Raw genomic sequence first — 20,106 nt, forward strand, 5'->3', positions numbered from 1 at the left:
TGTTTCATTCTAGGTTTGGCTTCTCACCGAAGAGTAGTTTCGTTATTGACTCTAAGTTTGTCTTGTTCTCCAATCACTCACAACTGACAGAAAAATCAACATAACAAGCCTGTAGCATATAGTGTTACAATGAAAGACATATTGGAACTGTCTGATCTGAATAAGTCATTGTAAAAAGCCAGACAGTTCTGTGATATCTTATCTGGAGACAAGTTGATAATTCTGACCTAAGTGAAAGTGACAGAAATGACAGACATCAATGTGATGTAAGTCTATGTGAAATGTATTGGATTAAACTGGATCTGACAGTGATTTGAACCAGACGGTTAAAACGTACAGGTTAGATTGGTGTATTTTCTATCTGGCTCAGGACGTAGTTACTGTAGGTTCATTGGGTTCCTTAAGATAACAAAACACTGGCGTGCAGAAGGAGGAACCCTGCCTTTTCCTCTCCAGACCAATTCCAGCTCCTGAAAGCCACCTAGCAACCAGAACAAACTTTGGAACTTAGGTGAAATTAGTATGAAATAACACAACTCACATTGACTTCTCAGTGTTTCCACGAAAACAATCATTAACAATTATTCCATAACATTTTCTTTTCTCTCGCCAGAATGGAACTGCTCAGTCCCTTTTCCCAAGGCAAGCTGGGAAAGGGGCTCAAACATTTCCTCATTTACCTCACATTATGAGCTTTCCACCTGTTTTGATTAATAGAGAAAGCTTAACAAGCCACAAAAAGGAAAGCCTCCAACACCACTGGGATAAGGACCTTTAATGATCCTCTGATTATTGAGAAATAAAATGGCTGGCCTGACACATTCGAAAACATAAAACATATTTGAGAGAGATTTTAACATCGGGAGTTTGCGTGGTTATAAATGAGCCCATGGAGAAAAGGGGAGAAAAGCCCAATAAACATGTCAGGGTTGCGATGGATCATCGTTTATGTTTTACAGCACAGCGGATTTCTGCTCGCTCTCTCTCCACCATGGGGGATAGACATATAAATCAGAAATTCAGTTGTTGATAAGATGATTGCACCACCTATATTTTATCTAACCAGGCAAGTCAGTTAAGAACACATTCTAATTTACAATGATGGCCTAACCCGGACGATGCTGGGCCAATTATGCACTGCCCTATGGGACTCCCAATCACGGCCAGTTGCGATACAGCCTGGAATCGAACCAGGGTTTGTAGTGACACCTCTAGCACTGAGATGAAGTGTGTTAGACCACTGTGCCATCACTGAGATATATTTCATTCTGGCGTATTTCCTCACCGGTGCTGTACAGTACATACGCTAAAGCGGAAATGCTCCCCAGATGACCCGTCCAACCGACCCCCCCCCCCCCCCCCCCCCCGCCCCCCCATATACTCTTGTTTATTTTCTCCCACCGCCCGGCAGCTCATGACACCACAGGATGCTCTGTCACTAGCACGTCAGCCTGATACTTTAATTGGAAATGTTATAGTCCAATGTTTTCCCACATTGACCGCCCAGGCAGCAGCGGAGTTCACATAAGTCACAATTACCCTTAGTGCAGCCGCTAACATCTAATGCACACGCTAAGTCTTAGCGACCTTTATCATTCATAAGTAGCTCCCCGGAGGTGATGAGGACTCCTGACTGTGGGGACCTGGAGTGTTTAAATAGAGCGTGACTCATTAAGACCAGAGGCCATGAGAACAGGTCTGTGGATTGGGAGAGTAGCAGTTTGATTGGGCTCTGTTTGATAGCGAGATCATTTCCACTTAGGTGTTCTCCTGCCTGCTCTCGTCCTGTTCCCAGCCCTGTGCAGGCAGGATAAATGGACTGAGATATGTTGCTCATTATACGTATATTATTATTCACAAGATATGGTGTATTATCACTGGCATCACAACTAGTTGTTGAGGGGAGGGAGCAGAGCTCTCTGGCTATTACTGATTGCACAATTATATAATTTTGCTGTTCCATAGTGTCAGGTCTTTTTTCTTGTAGTTAAGGGTTGTGATACAGAGCAGTCTCTGTGGGTTCATGTACAGGTGATGTGTGGTTCCACTTGAGCTATTCTAAAATAACAAGGCGGCATACTATACAGTAGCCATGCCTTTTTAACACATGCAAAGAAATACTTGGGAAAGATGGCTAACACAAACATTGTCATTGAGATCAACAATGTTTTTTGAGAGGCTTCCAATGAACTCTCAGACAACATGGATCCAACCCCAACTTCTCCATGGTTATGATATTTTGTATGCAGTAGACTGGCATCGTTTAGGCCAATTAACACCTGGTTTTGACAGTGGCACCAGTCACCAACCATCACACTGGATACATTAGCATTCACTAATGTTACATTAGATTAGCTAATGTTATACTCAGAACAGGAGAACCACGGTTGAATTCTGCCTTCGTTCTTAGAGCACGGCTTGGCCTGACATTGGGTGGCTGTTTTTGTTGAGACGCCACGTGCCCGGTCGCCAGGCAACCGCTCTGTTTTACGAGGAGTTACTCACACAAAAGCAGGGGAGGCCTGATTGCTCAGCTAATTGATCTCCGCCAGAGATCACAGAGCTGCGCTCGTAAAAAGAGAGCGCTCCCCATGACATCACTGCGTAGCGAGGCGGAGGGGAGATGCCTTCCCAAACTGCCTCTGTGTGAGAGAGAGCCCACAGGGAGAGAGGGGTAGGGTGTCCCACTGAGATGGGGAGCAGGGAGAGAACACACACACTGCTATTAAACCTGCGTTAGTAGTGGGAAATGGGAGCCCATTAGGGAGGCTTTCTTGTTACTAAACACGGCCACAGGGGTTGGTGGTGTAAAGGAGATCCTATTAGTCCTCAGGCACACAGTGCTGCTCAACATACTTCACTTCTGACATTTTGCTGCCAGGCCAAATGGCCTTTATAAAGGATTGTTGTTGTAACATAGAAATTGGGGCCACTTGATCTAGGACACATAGGACAAGTGTTTTTCAGACTTTCAGTAAAACACAATGTACAGTCATTTAGAGTGCAAGTTCTCATTATGGTACACTATCATAGTCAGGGTCTGTCATGGTGTTATAAAACATTTGTGTTGTACTATACCTCAAAGTATAGGCAGTCTGTTTCAAGTTTGATTGTAGCTTTTCATGACCGTGTAGTGGCTACTGAAGTTTACATTTACCTTCAGTAGCAGGTCTTTAACAATCTTCCTGTTGTATTCTCTTGGCAAGAGTGATACCTTAAAGCTGGAAGGTTATCCTTGGGAGTTTTCCCTATAAGCTTACACTCTGACTTGGTTTAAGGCAAGTAGTTACTGATAAAATCAGCATTTACCTTTCTGAAGACTAAAAAGGGCTGTATTGACCCATGCATTGTCTTTTGACATAAGAGGATGCTTGGGTCCTTGGGTTGAATGGAAAAGCATCAGAATCAAAACCACCATTTCATAACACAAAAATCCAATACATTAGCATGGCTTATCTCTTCCATCTTCCATCTCAGGGCACAAAGTGCACTCTTGTGTGGTTTGGCAGGTCTTCAAAGGTTAAAGGTGAACTGAGTGATTGATCATCATGTCTCACTCAGTGTTGTCATGGTAACCAAGCACAAGCCATAGACCCCTAGGGATTAGACATGTTGCCACTAATTGGCCACCCTAATGACTTTAGTTTGATAACATCTCTGTAGTAAAATCAGGCCACCTGGGCTCATCTGCTTCCATCATCTCTACCCTTTAAGCCAACCATGTCGAAGTGTGAAAAATAACTGTGTTGGTCAATATGCAGTATTTCCAGGAACTGACCATTAACTGTCACTGTGGCAGACCCTCTTGTCCAGTTCTTCCATGTTCTTCATGGATGAGCAATATTTCCATCAATGCCTGTGTGCATTCCTTCTAAAAGAGAGAGCTACTGAATGCCGAGTGTCAGTGGTATGGTGTGAGGGGCCACTAAGGGGGACAATGCAGATGTTAGACCTCCCAGCGTAGAGAGGTCAGAGTTTCCATTCAGTTCCTATAGCTGAGGAAGGAACTGAGACAGGTGCTGCTTCCACTGCAGATGAACCCCAGCCCCAGGGTTGTTCATCACTGCATCCTGTTTAAACCTCCTCCCTCACCGCCTCCAATGTGTGTCTCAATAAAAACAAATCACACATGCTAAAAGTCCTCGTGTTGAAACAGTTGTCTGTCTCAACCTGTCAGCTCTGCTCAGACGGAGTCTTTATACGCTCTTTATCTGCACTCTCGCTTGTTTATTTATTTGTTAGCATTACGCCGAGGTGACGGGTTGCTATGGAAGAACATCAGGGCCGTTGGCTGAATCAGTCCTCCCAATATGAGACGTTTCACCCCAGCTTTTCACCCCAGCTCAAGTCATCAAAAGCATTCCGGAAACTCGTAAAATGATTCATCATCTGGATAGCTCGTTCCAAAAGGCCTTTGTTGTTTTTTCTCCCTCTTCAAAATAGCAGCTGCTCCAGCAATGTGCAATCTAAATATTTATTGGAGGAAAATGTTGAGTATGTCTGGGGCATGAAGCTAAGAGCATAAGGGTGACTGATCTAATGGGAGTGCCCCACAGAAGACGTTCAGGGGCGTTTGTATCATTAAAGTCATGCAGTATGTATCAACAGACCAAATGCACAGTTGGATCTTAATTCTGTTACAAATCCCTTGGCCCAAAGAAATGGAGGCATATTACCAATAATGTTTCGAGGCATGTCTGCTGATTTTTGGCACCAAAATGTATAATATATGCGTTTCTCTATTAAACCAGATATTTATGACAATGATGTATTAGAACTTCATAAGAGTAATGTAGGAGTGATTTTCAGACGGTTGTGATGGCAACATATTGTATCATCCACTTAAAGCTATTGCTATAATTCTTAATGAGCCAAACAGTGACTTCCATGTCCCTCCCATTGATGCCGATATGCTGTAATACCATAGGTTCTCATCCTTAATAAAACATGACCATTGATTCATTATGCTTTCATAAGTCAGGCATGCTATTAGTCACTTGTCATTTTTATTGATTTAGTTAAATAGTTACTTGACTTAACTATGACTTCATATATTACAGTTCCATTGCGATTTGGATATTTATGGGGGAATGAGTGGGAACACTTTGATTTCATAAGTGCTTTATGAATGTTAATGAATACTTGTGACTCATTTTCTGAAGCTTCACCCACACACCAGGCAGGTGTTATGCAAGTATTATGCAGGCATCATGTAGGCTCTGTAACAAGCACTTTGAATGAAATGTCACAAGTTTATTTTTCTCTAATTTCAACTAAAACCGTTTATTGTTGTAACTTCACATGATGCCAGGATTTGTTTTACCAGCACATTGAAACACATGCTGTTTAACAAACTGCATAGCTCATAAAATGTCCTATAAACATGTGCAAATTATGCACCTATTCTAATTGGGAAATCACTAGGTTCCTGAGGGCATGGCCAAACAAGACTTCAATAAACAAGACTTCAATCTCTGAGTCTGTAGTCTCTCACAGTTAGGCCTTATGCACAGCCACCGCACCGGGAGGTTTACAGTAACCAATGTGGTAGACTCTCACAGTTAGACCTGATGCACAGCCACCGCACCGGGAGGTTTACAGTAACCAATGTGGTAGTCTCTCACAGTTAGACCTGATGCACAGCCCCTGCACCAGGAGGTTTACAGTAAGCAATGTGGTAGACTTTCACAGTTAGGCCTTATGCACAGCCACCGCACCGGGAGGTTTACAGTAACCAATGTGGTAGACTCTCACAGTTAGGCCTTATGCACAGCCACCGCACCGGGAGGTTTACAGTAACCAATGTGGTAGACTCTCACAGTTAGACCTGATGCACAGCCACCGCACCGGGAGGTTTACAGTAACCAATGTGGTAGACTCTCACAGTTAGACCTGATGCACAGCCACCGCACCGGGAGGTTTACAGTAACCAATGTGGTAGTCTCTCACAGTTAGACCTGATGCACAGCCACCGCACCGGGAGGTTTACAGTAACCAATGTGGTAGTCTCTCACAGTTAGACCTGATGCACAGCCCCTGCACCGGGAGGTTTACAGTAACCAATGTGGTAGTCTCTCACAGTTAGACCTGATGCACAGCCCCTGCACCGGGAGGTTTACAGTAACCAATGTGGTAGTCTCTCACAGTTAGACCTGATGCACAGCCCCTGCACCGGGAGGTTTACAGTAACCAATGTGGTAGTCTCTCACAGTTAGACCTGATGCACAGCCCCTGCACCGGGAGGTTTACAGTAACCAATGTGGTAGTCTCTCACAGTTAGACCTGATGCACAGCCACCGCACCGGGAGGTTTACAGTAACCAATGTGGTAGTCTCTCACAGTTAGACCTGATGCACAGCCCCTGCACCAGGAGGTTTCCAGTAAGCAATGTGGTATAGGAGGAAAACAAACCCAGCGCTCAGAAATATCAACCTATTAAAATCAAGTGTTGTCATGGAAATACTGCATTCCTGGATAAAAGAAACACCTATGTGAGAATTCTGTTCATTGACTACAGCTCTGCGTTCAACACCATAGTGCCCACAAAACTAAGCTAAGGACCCAGGGACTAAACACCTCCCTCTGCAACTGGATCCTGGACTTCCTGACAGGCCGGTAAGGATAGGCAACAACTCGTCTGCCGCGCTTATCCTCAACCCTGGGCCCCCTCAGGGGTGTGTACTTAGTCCCCTCCTGTACTCCCTGTTCACCCAAGACTGCATGGCCGAACAGGACATCACTGGGGCCAAGCTTCTTGCCATCCAGGACCTGTATAATTAGCGGTGTCAGAGGAAAGCCCATAAAATTGTCAGAAACTCCAATCGCCCAAGTCATAGACTGTTTTCTCTGCTACCACACGGCAAGCGGTACCGGAGCGCCAAGTCTAGGACCAAAAGGCTCCTTAATAGCTTCTACCCCCAAGCCATAAGATTGCTGAACAATTAATCAAATGGCCATCGGATTATTTACAAGGACCCCCCCCCCCCTCCATTTGTTTTTACACTGCTGCTACTCGCTGTTTATTATCTAAGCATAGTCACTTCACCCCAACCTACATGTACCCCCGCACATTGACTCGGTACCGCCCCCTGTTATTGTTATTTTATTGTGTTTATTTGTAGTATTTTTTACTTTATTTGTAGTATTTTTTACTTTAGATTATTTGTTAAATATTTTCTTAACTCTTTCTTGAACTGCACTGCTGGTTAAGGGCTTGTTAAGTAAGCATTTCACGGTAAGGTCTACACTTGTTGTTTTCGGAGCATGTGACTAATAAAGTTTGATTTGATTTAGATACCTCGGAGAGAATGTGACAAGTATATTAATCTCCTAAGGGCACTGATGTTGTGTTTTTCTCAGATCACTGACAGGGTGAGGATGAGAGGCTTGTTTGGCTTGGCACACAGCATCCTCTCATAATATGGGCCACTATCATTATGGGCCTTCACTGACTGAGGGACTAATTGATCCCGGATAAACAATAATTCACTGGAATTCCTTTCCTCTTCATCCTTGAACAAGCACAGCATTCCTCTCAATACAAATCACACAACTCCTCTGTCTGCGGCCTAGGAACACAGGCAGCCGTGTACACAGAGTGTTTGGTTAACATCAGACACCTGGTGACAGGTAGGTTATGTGTGTCTGTGGCAGGGAGGTGCTGAGTCCCTGCAACAATCCAGAACCTGCTATCAATACAGGGCATGTATGGCCTTGAGATTCTCTCACAGAACACAGAATATTAATCCACCTACAGCGAGCTGTGGGATGACTCATCATGTCAGCGTCTCACACCTACCATGTCCTTCACTATGCAGTATTACAACACTTGAAAATAAATAGATTGAAATGGTGTACCTCTAAGTATGTTCGACAGTGCTTCAAATAACAACAAAAAGGCCCTACGTGTAGGCTACACTGCCAGGTAGGTAGCCACTGTTACGATCCCTATTATTGATGTGAAACTACAGAAATCACATTTCGTCCCGTAATTTGACAAAATTTAAGCTCTTATTGAACACATATTGAAAACTAGGGAGATTTTGTTTGTTTCTTCACTTGTTGTTTTGTTGTCAGGCTTCCCAGTTGTTAACACAACAGTGTGTGTGATAGATACTGTGAGGGATATTTTGGGCTAGCTGGTCTAAATATAGCTTATCAGTACTTGAGGCCTTGGCACTGAGGGACAATTAGAGAAGTGATTGGAGAGCCGGCCAGGGAAGTGTGTATGAGATAGCACAGCGCTCATTAGGAGAGGCTGGGGAAGTGTGTATGAGATAGCACAGCGCTCATTAGGAGAGGCTGGGGAAAGCCAAGGAGATAACGCTTATTAATCACATGATGCAGACATTCTCTCACACACACATAGACACCACACACAGTGGGTCACACACAGGCTGAAGCAGTATTGTATACACACAGACCGCACAAAGACGTGCTGCTTGTCAAAGTAATAGGAGATTTGGCCTATATTGCATGCAGAATGCATGTGCCCAGATACTTACCTGGTATTTCTTATCTCTCAACTTTCATCTGGCTCACTGTGAAGATTAAAGTTACAGTACCAGCATACAGGTAACTGCCAAAATAAAGGAAACACCTGAGTAAATGAGGGGTACAAAGTATATTGAAAGCAGGTGCTTCCACACAGATGTGGTTCCTGAGTTAATTAAGCAATTAACGTCTCTTAACGTCCCATGCTCATGTATAAAAACGCCCACTTACCCATTATTTTGGTTACCATGGCTAGAAGAAGAAATCTCAGTGACTTTAAAATAGGGGTCTCAAAGGAGCATAGGGGGTTTAAAGGGTGTGTGTGTGTGTGTGTGTCTCAGTTACCAGACCTCAACCCAATTGAACACTTATGGGCAATTCTGGAGTGGCACTTGAGATGCGTTTTCCACCACCGTCAACAAAACACCAAACGATGGAATTTCTGGTGGAAGAATAATGTAGCATCCCTCCAATAGAGTTCCAGACACTTGTAGAATATATATCTGTTCTCAACGCCCTTGACACTTTATGTTGGTGTTTCCTTTATTTGGGCATTTTTCTGTAGGATGTTTGCCTCTGGTAAGAAAACTAAGAGCATTCCATTCCATTTCCCATTCATAAAAAATCCCATTACATTTGTACTCACACGTCCACCCAAAGTGGAGATAACATCTGGGATAAGAAGGCGGTAAAGAGCAAGGGAGGGAGGGAAGGAGGGAGGGAGGGGGGGGGCACGCTTCAAAGCTCCGGGGGTCTGGTGTGCCCTGAGTGTGCTGATCGGCCCTGGGGTTTGAGGTGTGATAAGCCCATGACATCTGCCAAACACCTCGGTTTGTGTGTGACTGTGTGTGTTTAAGCCCCAATTTAGAGGAAGCAGCTCTGAATCCCACCCACCTGGCAACCCTGGTCCCCAATGGCAGGTGTAAGTTGGTTGGTACGTGATTGGGAGTGCTGATGAACGTGTAGCATATGTGCCCTTATCACTCAGATCTTGTGGCTATAACCGTAAGGCAGGGTGCACTGATGGAGAGATTATCCACAAATAAGAAACCATGCGGGCTTCTCCTCCTCCAGCCCTATCACAGCAGTACGTGTCTGGATGAGACTAAAACAGAAAAGCTCAAATGCAAGCCAAAAAAATGGAAGTTCTTTCACAGTGCTTTGGAAGAGAATATCACTAGAGCAGAGGTGGAAAGTCCACCCTGGCTCTAACGCACAGAGAGAACTGATGAATGAATCACCCAATTTAATTGGGAAGTTATCCGTCATAATGTTATGACAATAAAACAACTAAGAAAGTTAGTGAAGGCTGCGAGATCTGTGGGAAAGGAAATCTCTCTCCTGACGTCACTAGGGGTCAGAGGTCAAATCTATAAGCAGGTGGAGGGGAAAGGAGAGCGTGGAGTCGGACTACACCATTTACTCTTAGAAACTGGATCGCTCACGGCCTGGCCAATCCATCTGTTTTTATAACTCATTGTCTACAAATGACATGTCTGACCAGAGGACTTTGACCCACTGATGTCATTAAAGTAACAGTAACTTTCTCAGGGTCTCCATACACTACAGCTCACTAGCTGTTATTTGGTTCCCCTCCACTAGACTTTTGGAAATTGGAAAGTAACGTGGTCAACACCCTACTGTGATATACTGTACATGTGAATGAAATTGCTGAGTTCATCAGTTTTCAGTTCCAGCTTATGAAGCACTGGACTAGCTGAACTACAAGGTTGCATGGTGGGAGTTTTTTTTGTGTTGAGTGTTGAGGTTCAGGAGGCCAAAGTTTTCATTAAGTGTACTCAACACCTGTGTAAAAAGCATGCGAACCCACTGACCTCTGTGTTATTCACCCCCTCGCCTTCTCTCCATCTTTCTGCAGCCTGCCACTGTAACCTGCACGCCCGGCGCTGTCGTTTCAACATGGAGCTGTATAAGCTGTCTGGGCGGAGGAGCGGCGGAGTCTGTCTCAACTGCCGCCACAACACGGCCGGACGCCACTGCCACTACTGTAAGGAGGGCTTCTTCCGGGACATGTCCAAGGCCATCTCCCACAGGAGGGCCTGCAAAGGTACAGTTCCTGGGCTGGGTGTCTGCTGGGTGGGTTACTCAAAATGGCTGCATGACACCCAAACATCACGCTATTTGATATTCTGCTTCGGTTTTGGACTTTCTTGACATATGTTGTTGGAAAACAAGTTGAATTGTTCTGCCATGATATCTACAAATTATCAGCAGGAAACAAGTCTTCCAACTATCTTTTGATAACTTTATTGCGTATTACTTTCCAGTACTTCACTACTATTTATTATTATGTGAGACAGGTGAAAGATAGTTGTAAAGACAAAAGCTCCCACCTTGCCAGTGTGAGTGTTGCTGACCTGTGTGATTCTGGTATTTGGAGTCTAGTGGGAATTCCATGACAACACAAGCAAAACAAACTGAGTGATGTGTGAGCTGATCCGCTGTACAGTTGAGTGGAAACAGATCTCGCTATCAACCCCATCCCCACACACACACACTCACAGGTGTGAGCACATAAGTCAGGTTTGAGTCCATGCTGTTCAGGATTAGTGTATGAGGAGAGAAAAGCTTCGCTCCCTCTGTCTCCCTGCACCGTGGGGAGAGAAGCCAGGCTCTGAGGCACTGAGCAAACAACCACCTGTCACTCACACAAACTTACACGCGCACGCACGCACGCACGCACACACACACACACACACACACACACACACACACACACACACACGCACACACGCACACACACACACACACACACACACACACACACATACGTGCACGCACACACAGACACACATGCAATCACACAAGCACCAGCACAAGATGAGGCAGGTTTGAGTGAGTGGATTCATAAAAAGCATATTTTGCGCATTTACCTCAAATGCTTTAACTTCTACCTCTGTTTCTTGTCCAAGTCATAAGTTATCTCTCTCAAATAGAGGTTACAGGTTACAGTAATAACAGCATTTCTGTGGACAGAGCCTTTGAAACAATGTAGTTGAAGTACCTTTATCACTAAAGCAGGGGAGGATCCCAACAATCGGTCCCTAGTGACCACATTTTATTCTACTTTATTTGCTTAACTTGGAGGGCTATAATGAATCGCCCTACATTTCTGTGAATTGTAACGGGGGAGGTGGAGAACAAAAAGACGAGTGGCTAACAGTAGAAGTGAGGTCTGCCATGGAATGCAGGAGTGCAGGAGTTGATTCAAACAGTCTCTTTGAACAAGCCAACCATTTCACCTCAGCATCAGATCCACCAACATCCCACATTACCCTGAACTGGATGACTTCTAGTCTTTCCAAAGACTTATAATACAACAATATCCTACACTCTTAGAAAAAAATAGTTATTCGGCTGTCCCGATAGGAGAACGCTTTTTGGTTACAGGTAGAACCCTCTGCAGAAAGGGTTCTACCTGGAACCGAAAGGGTTCTACCTGGAACCAAAAAGAGTTCTTCAAAGGGTTCTCCTATGGTGACAGCCGAAGAATAGTTTCATGTTCTAGATACAGTAGCACCTTTTTTTCTAAGAGTGTAATATCCTCCTTGTATGAAAGACAGAATATTGTTTCAAGTCGTTTGTTTTCCAGTCTGATTACAACATCTCAATGTGCTGTATTACACTGGGACCCAGCTTGCGCTTCAGTGACAAGTGAGTGACTCTGTGCAGACCCGCATATTGTGGTCTCCAACCACAGCCGTGGCTGCATTCCTATTGGCTCAGAGCGGGTTCTCAGAGTACCTATTCTCCAGTGCCCTTCAGCCTGGTCCACCATTGGCTAATTAGTCACAGGAACTGCAACATATTACATTTCCTACTACAGACCACAAGGGACCTTCACTCTTAACTCATACTGACTATTCCAAGTCTCACGGAGTGAAAGTATCAACACAGTCCACCATCATATATAAAAGTCAGCCACTTACTCAGACTGTTTTGGGGTCGTTTCACAGTGGTGGCAGTCAGAGTTCACACCTAATTGGAGTTCAGGGCAAACGTAGTTCATGTTGTGCTGTTGTCCTTAACACATTTCATGGATCTTTTGCACTTCTTGAAAGTGACTAATGGTTGGGAGCATCATTATTTCACTGCACGCTGCCAGTCCAAACATTTTTACAGTCTATATTTGGGATGCAAATATAGTATATCAGGTTAGTTTTCCTGAGTTTCTCTCCTTCCTTAATGCGCTAACCACATACAGCAACCTGTCTTAGGCTTTCTAGAGGGCTGTATCAGTAACCTGAAGGCTTCCAGCTCTGCCCCAACTTTTACTCTGTTCCATACTCTGGGATCAAACCCAAACAGCCTGATTGCTGCTCTCTCCTCAGGTGACAAACTCAGCGCTTTGTGACATCAGTCAGGGCCCATGGTATTTATTGTTCAACTCAGCCAACCATCTCGCTCTGCTGTTTTTGGACAGGAAACACAATGCTGTGCCAACACAGCCAGGAGGAAGTCTGCTTTCATTCTCCAACCTGAACCCCCAAAATGGAGGATCACCACTCTCTGAAAGGTGGAGGTTACAGAATAGACCCCTCCGCCTTATAAGCCGAAACACCGGCGTCTCCAGTGGCAGTGTGGAATGCCTCATGTTTTATTTCCCAGATTAACGACTTCATCCCTCATCAAGCGCAGTGTAAACACGGCTCTCAGAGCACAGCGCGGCCCCCGGCGGCCCCCAGCTCTAACGGTTTGTTTTATTCCCAGTCCTCTCGTCCGCTCCGCCATATAAGCCTTTCACCAGGCCCAGGGAGCCCACAGCAATGGAGCAGCCACACGGTCCACTGAATTACACTCCCCCTCAACCTCTCAGCAACTCTTTACCTCCACACCGCAGGGAAATTAATTAATGTTTCCAGTGGGTTCCCAGTGTAGCACTCAGAACATTAAGAGCACAATGCAGTGGTTTGAGCTCAGAGGAAGAGGACTAGATGGTGGCGGATGGATTGAGTGGAGACGCAGTGGTGCATCTCTATTGTGATGTGTGGTTAGTGCCATCTCTATTGTGATGTGTGGTTAGTGGCATCTCTATTGTGATGTGTGGTTAGTGGCATCTCTATTGTGATGTGTGGTTAGTGGCATCTCTATTGTGATGTGTGGTTAGTGGCATCTCTATTGTGATGTGTGGTTAGTGGCATCTCTATTGTGATGTGTGGTTAGTGGCATCTCTATTGTGATGTGTGGTTAGTGGCATCTCTATTGTGATGTGTGGTTAGTGGCATCTCTATTGTGATGTGTGGTTAGTGGCATCTCTATTGTGATGTGTGGTTAGTGGCATCTCTATTGTGATGTGTGGTTAGTGGCATCTCTATTGTGATGTGTGGTTAGTGGCATCTCTATTGTGATGTGTGGTTAGTGGCATCTCTATTGTGATGTGTGGTTAGTGGCATCTCTATTGTGATGTGTGGTTAGTGGCATCTCTATTGTGATGTGTGGTTAGTGGCATCTCTATTGTGATGTGTGGTTAGTGGCATCTCTATTGTGATGTGTGGTTAGTGGCATCTCTATTGTGATGTGTGGTTAGTGGCATCTCTATTGTGATGTGTGGTTAGTGGCATCTCTATTGTGATGTGTGGTTAGTGGCATCTCTATTGTGATGTGTGGTTAGTGGCATCTCTATTGTGATGTGTGGTTAGTGGCATCTCTAGAAGTACTATAAAGAAATACAAAAACAACCGTTATTTTAATGTGGCTTTCAAGTACAATCCCTTACAACCCCTTAAGAAAGAGACACACATCGTTAGAATACACATGGATGTTACCCACATGCCATCGGGAGGGACAAGAGTGACCTCGTGTTTTATTTGACATTTTTTGGTCCCACCCTGCATTAAAAAGTCATTTGTAAAGGCTATAGAAGATAATGCCCATTAAATCAACAGAAAGCAAGATCAAGCCTACAGTTTCAGTCCATATACTGTACAGTTTAGAATCCTGTTTCTAAATTAATGGGACTATTTACTGTATTCCTGACGTAAGAACCACAATAACATTCTGGCTGGTAAAGATGGGGGACTTTATTAGAAACATGACTTTTCATTCATACCCTTCTTGTTTTTTTTTGGACAGGATTATTTTATGCTGATTTTATTATACCTCAATAAAATGTGTCAAACAAACTTGGCAAAATGTACTTATACTGCAAATTGAGTAGAAAGAGGACAGAAAAGTTTTACTTTTTTTATTTAACAAGTGACTTCTAATATTGATGAAACCCGTTGAATCCCAGCTAATAACACCCAACTCCAGCCTCTGTTGGACCGCTTAAAGCTATTTTCAAATGACTCTTCAGCTACATAAAACACATACAACTCTAATGGAGAGAGCTGGGCTTCCACTTCAAACACAGGCTTTATGGTAAACGTTTGGCAGTGCACATGCACAAAACTCAAATTCTCACATTTAATGTGCGATCCTCCTGACTAACAACTTAAACAGACGGCTTTGATGTGTGTTCCACTCTCCCATTAATGGGGAACATTATTCAGGATATATTTGCGAGGAACTCTTTGCCAAAAAGCTTTAGATTGTGAACTCAATCTGAGAGGAGCACAGGCTCTGCTCTGCCCGCCGTGGATCACAACGCTCCACAGAGAAAACACAAAGACTGGTCACACACGGCTTAAACACACGCACGGCTCACACGCACGACACACACACACACACACACACGCGCACGCACGCACGGCACACACACACACACACACACGACACACACACACACACGCACACGCACGGCTCACACGCACGACACACACACACACACACACGCACGCACGCACGCACGACACACACACGCACGCACGACACACACACACACACACACACACACACACATACATACAGGTGTAGTCTCAAAGTGCTAAAAGATATTATTTGATCATGTAATATACTGTTCCTCAATACTCATGCCTGATGGCAAGGCCTATAATCATTAAGGAAAAAGGGAGTAATTGTAATTTGTTTGAGGTCCCAGTCCCCATCTGTGGTGGCCTGTGAGTCACTTTGAGCTTGTTCAAAGCTTACTTTGAAGTTCAGAGAGTCAATATTGGAGGAACGAGAGGCACAGGGAATTGAGAAGGATGCCTTACGCCTAATTGGTTTTAAACCAATACTAGTGAAGACCGAACAGATTTAAACTCATCTCATCTCTGTTTTCTCCTGCTCTTTCCTCCTGACAGCGTGTGATTGTCATCCAGTTGGCGCAGCCGGCAAGACCTGCAACCAAACCACCGGCCAGTGTCCCTGCAAGGACGGCGTGACCGGCATCACCTGCAACCGCTGTGCTAAGGGCTACCAGCAGAGCCGCTCTCCTATCGCCCCCTGCATAAGTATGACTTGCCTCAGTACTAAGAGAAATGTCCACAGACAGACCACACAAGTCAGCCCAACCATAGCCCAGCTAGCAACAACACTGGCCCCATCAATTGGAGTAGTCGCTGACAAGTACTCTATCGCACCAAAACACATGCTTGTTATGCAGGAATTCATGGCCTGAGTTCATTTCATTTTGTTATTTCCCCCTGTTCCTTTATTTCTTTGGATGGATATTTTACAGTTAGACCAGAGCTTAAGTAAACAGGGCATAATGTCTAAGCTAACATGGCCTTGTGAGTCGCAGCACCGTTAACAGCCCATCTCCCTATAAATCCACCCAGCCGGTCCAGGGTAATGATGACTGATATGTTTATTGGCAGTATCAGCAGCCCACAGATTCCAGCCTCTCGGCGATAAACGACACCTACATACACAAGATGGGCTAATGGGTGGCTAGCACCGCCAACACAGCTGGCATGACCAGATAAGATACCTCGGATGGCTGGGACACATAGACATTTACAATTGGCCACCATTTATACAGTCGTTTCAATTGGTGACATTTCCGATAAAGTTGTATTTGGAAATTCAACAAAGCCATTGTGGAAAAGGAATCAGTGTGCTTGGCCAGGATCCACAGCGATAAAATCAATCTTTGAACCCACTGGAATAGGATTTCCTTCATTTCGTTGGGAAAGTAACAAATGTAGTGTAAAAAAAGATGGAGGAAATGGGGGTCTTGAAAATTGAGCTGAAAATATTTGGTTTCTCGTATATTTTCGAGCTAAAATGTTTTAGGTTTAATAGCTTAATATAACATTTTTGTTATATCAAACTTCCTGACAACTTCAATTTTAACAAGGCCAGGGGCCCTGGCTCTCTGTGCCTTACGATACAGCATGCCACGAATACAAGAGAGTGATGGGAAATTGGCTATTAATGTGTATTCCAAGCACAATCTCTGTGTTCTAATCAGCAATCAATAACATGACAACCTATTAAGGCATACCTGAGAGTATATCACCAATGCTCTGAGGTTCATTTAAGCCCCAAGGAAGGCGAGCAGGAAATTGAACAGAGACATTCTAACAACTTTGCTCCTTTTTTCCACATATGAAGCTGTCAAACTGAGTAGTGATGTGAAATGTCATTATGTTTGTGCTGTGGTTTCTCTGTTGCAGAGATTCCAGTTGCATCGCCCACCTCCACCTATACCAGCTCTGAAGAGCCCTTAGGTGAGTTTGTGACACTGCTGAGACGTGGTATCCACAGGGTATGGCAATTACTAAAGCATAACATAACAAATGTATTGTATTTTAGTACGAGCACAATTCATATCATTCCATAGTTTCTATTCCACAGTTTCTTATTTGGGTTCAGGGCCACCTTCAACATTGTAGTATTTTAAGGGCCACCATCATAATTGTAGTATTTTAAGGGCCACCTTCAACATTGTAGTATTTTAAGGGCCACCATCATAATTGTAGTATTTTAAGGGCCACCTTCAACATTGTAGTATTTTAAGGTTCACCTTCCATAATTGCAGTATTTAAGGGGATGTGTATGTGTCAGGAGATGTTAAATCCAGGTTTTTGGTCAGCTCTCTCTCCCCGGCCTCCCACCCATTATGTATTCCCACTCAGCCTCCAGCCCATAATTTGATTGCACGCTTCATTTGCACCAGTTTGTTTTCCAATCATCTCTCGTTGCGCTGAGAGGGAAGAGAACCCTTCCCTTGCTCACTTATTTACAGCCCTATTGTTGAAATGCACAGCTCTGAGTCTGCGTGCTATAGTGCAACACTGATTTGAAGTGACATACCACTGTAACATTTAGCTCATACTTTCAGCCACTGCTCAGTCCAAGCTTGTGGGGTAGATCCCCTGGCATGCGTATGAGGAGAAAAAGAGAGATCTGGAGCAAAGTATTGGTCTCTAAAACCTGTTGCCTAAGCCAAATTGTTTTTGGTCCAACTTCTACTTAAATGGATACTTGCATGCCAGCAGATACCCATAGACTGACAGTCATTGCTCTAATGCTAGTTAGCAATGGCTCGCGAAACCGCCTCTAACTTCCTTCTTACTGGACACAGAGACATCATTTGACTCTGGGGAAGTAGAAAAAGGGCCTCATTGCCCAAATCCCGCAGTATTCCTTTAAATTGCCTTCCATGTAAAACATATAGGTTCTGTCACTTTTGATCATTAACATGGGACTAACAGTGTGGCTCCACATATTTCACTGAGCTGAATGGCCAACCTGCTACATACGTTGGCGACCAGCTGCAATGGGGTTTGGAGTCTTGTCAGGAACCCCGCACAGACACCACCCTCCAAATTAAGAGTGGTGTGGTCCCCAGGGACCCTGGAGAATGGTAGGTGCCCCGCTAGAGAGGCCACACAAAGGGGACGTTTGTCCTCCCAGCGGGGACCGGGGCCTTAATGAGAGCTGTGGGTGTGATGGCCAGTCCTGGGATTGTGCTGCTGGGCTAATGGGCAATGCCAGCTATCAAAGGGAGGTACGATGAAGGCCTCCAGGGGCCAGGGGGGCCCCCGCCCTAGCCACATTTAAATGGAAATCAGGCGTGGTCGATATGGACTCGTCAAATTAATTTACTTTGGGATTTCCCTTCCCTTTTTCATTTCTACACCCCCCCGAAAGCTGCCAGGCGTTTCACTAGAAATGTTTTCTCCACATACATGCACTTTCTCCCCATCCCCCTGCCTCCACCCCAATCCGCCTTTTTGGGGGAGTGCGTTTTTTTCTCGCTCCGCTGTTACCCGGGCAACCTCATTCACACAGAGTATAAAGGAAAAGAAAGGGGAGGACTGGACAGAGGGCTGGAAGAAATAATGAAGTTTGTCCATATTCAGGCAAACTGAAAGGTCCCCTCTCTCCTAACTGCTCCCCCTTTCCCCCCGGCCGACCAGCCCCCCCCCCCCCCCATAAAAGAGCATGGGGCTTATTACACTGGGAGGGGGAGCAAAACCAGGAGATGTTCTGGTTCCAATTTGTGTCAGTCAGTGGAAAAGTGGGAACAAACCATTTCCATTTTCAGTTTGGCCTCTCGTCCCAGACCCATCTCCCCCATTACAAAAGGTGCCTGGCACCCTGACAACACGACGGTCGGCGGACATCGATAAAGCCTCTTGGCACGCCTGCGAGCCCAGGTCAACACAGCTTGGTGTCAAAGGGAGAGCACCAGACCCGAAAGCAATTAATCATAACTATGAGCTCTTTCTGGCCACTGGTTTGTAACAGGCTCCTCTCAGAGGCCACAGAGAGATCGACCACAGAGAGATCAGCCCGTGCCAACGTTAGAGTATTCTCTTTCTCGCCTCAAGTGGATTGGATACTGCTTAGGCCCCTGCTAATTTTTGTTAGGCTACTAGCTAACTTCCTTCAGTGACCTCCTTTTGTGAGTGACCTTCCCAACCCTGAGTGCTGACACAATGGATGCCAGGACTCTGACAGGCTAGATATTCTGTGTGGAGAGGTTGGAGGTTGAGAGTGGGAGTGAGCTGACAATAGGATCTGTGTAAAGGTGTCCGCATGCTTCCCATCCTAAACTGTCCCGAAAAGTTTGTGCATATATACTGAGTGTACAAAACCATAGACTAACCAGGTGAATCCATGTGAAAGCTATGATCCCTTATTGATGTCACCTGTTAAATCCACTTCAATCAGTTTTTGTGCACTCAGTGTATTATGACATTTTGTGACGTTTTTGTTTGTTTTGGTCCTCGGCAAGGTTTTTTTCCTGGCTGTTCACGCACTCCACATTTTTTCTCGAGGCTATTGCAAGTTCGGTAGCCGAAGTCTACGCCCCTTCGTCGGTCATTGGTCAACAGTAGGGATTCTACAATTAAGTGTTTGTCGACATTCAATGATAGATGACTCATTTTCATGCACATTTTGTTCACTTGAGAAATACTAAACCAAACAGCTTATTTAGATGTAAAATAGTGTGACTAAGATCACCTCAGCAAAAAACGTCAAAAATGAATGACAGATTTCTTGAGTTATCTTAGACTAATTATATATTTTATATAATTTTATATATTATATATTTTTAGGAAGTGTATACTGGCTACGGCGCCTCAAGATGGACAAACAGTACTATTGCCGCTTTTTCTCATTTTTCAAGCAAAGGTCTTATAAGGGAGTCTGGGAGCACACTCATTCTGTTCGACCACTAGGCGCCAGCCGAACTGAAGCATGCGGAAGCCTTAAACCTCCACCAGCTCCACAGGGACACCATAACAGCATAAC

The 20,106-nt window shown here is 44.8% G+C and overlaps 1 protein-coding gene across 1 annotated transcript in view; it reads left to right on the plus strand.

Annotated features, from left to right (window-relative positions):
• Positions 1-20,106, plus strand: part of LOC110538506 (netrin-1) — a 42,443-nt gene that overhangs the window by 13,810 nt on the left and 8,527 nt on the right. Inside the window, exons 3-5 of the mRNA XM_021625367.3 lie at positions 10,373-10,561; positions 15,699-15,848; positions 17,016-17,069. Of these exons, the coding sequence (XP_021481042.1) occupies positions 10,373-10,561; positions 15,699-15,848; positions 17,016-17,069 (393 nt within the window). The remainder of the gene's footprint in view (positions 1-10,372; positions 10,562-15,698; positions 15,849-17,015; positions 17,070-20,106) is intronic.

The sequence above is a fragment of the Oncorhynchus mykiss genome, chromosome 12, assembly GCF_057628025.1.
Source record: "Oncorhynchus mykiss isolate SJ-2025 chromosome 12, ASM5762802v1, whole genome shotgun sequence".
NCBI classification, from domain to species: Eukaryota; Metazoa; Chordata; class Actinopteri; order Salmoniformes; family Salmonidae; genus Oncorhynchus; species Oncorhynchus mykiss.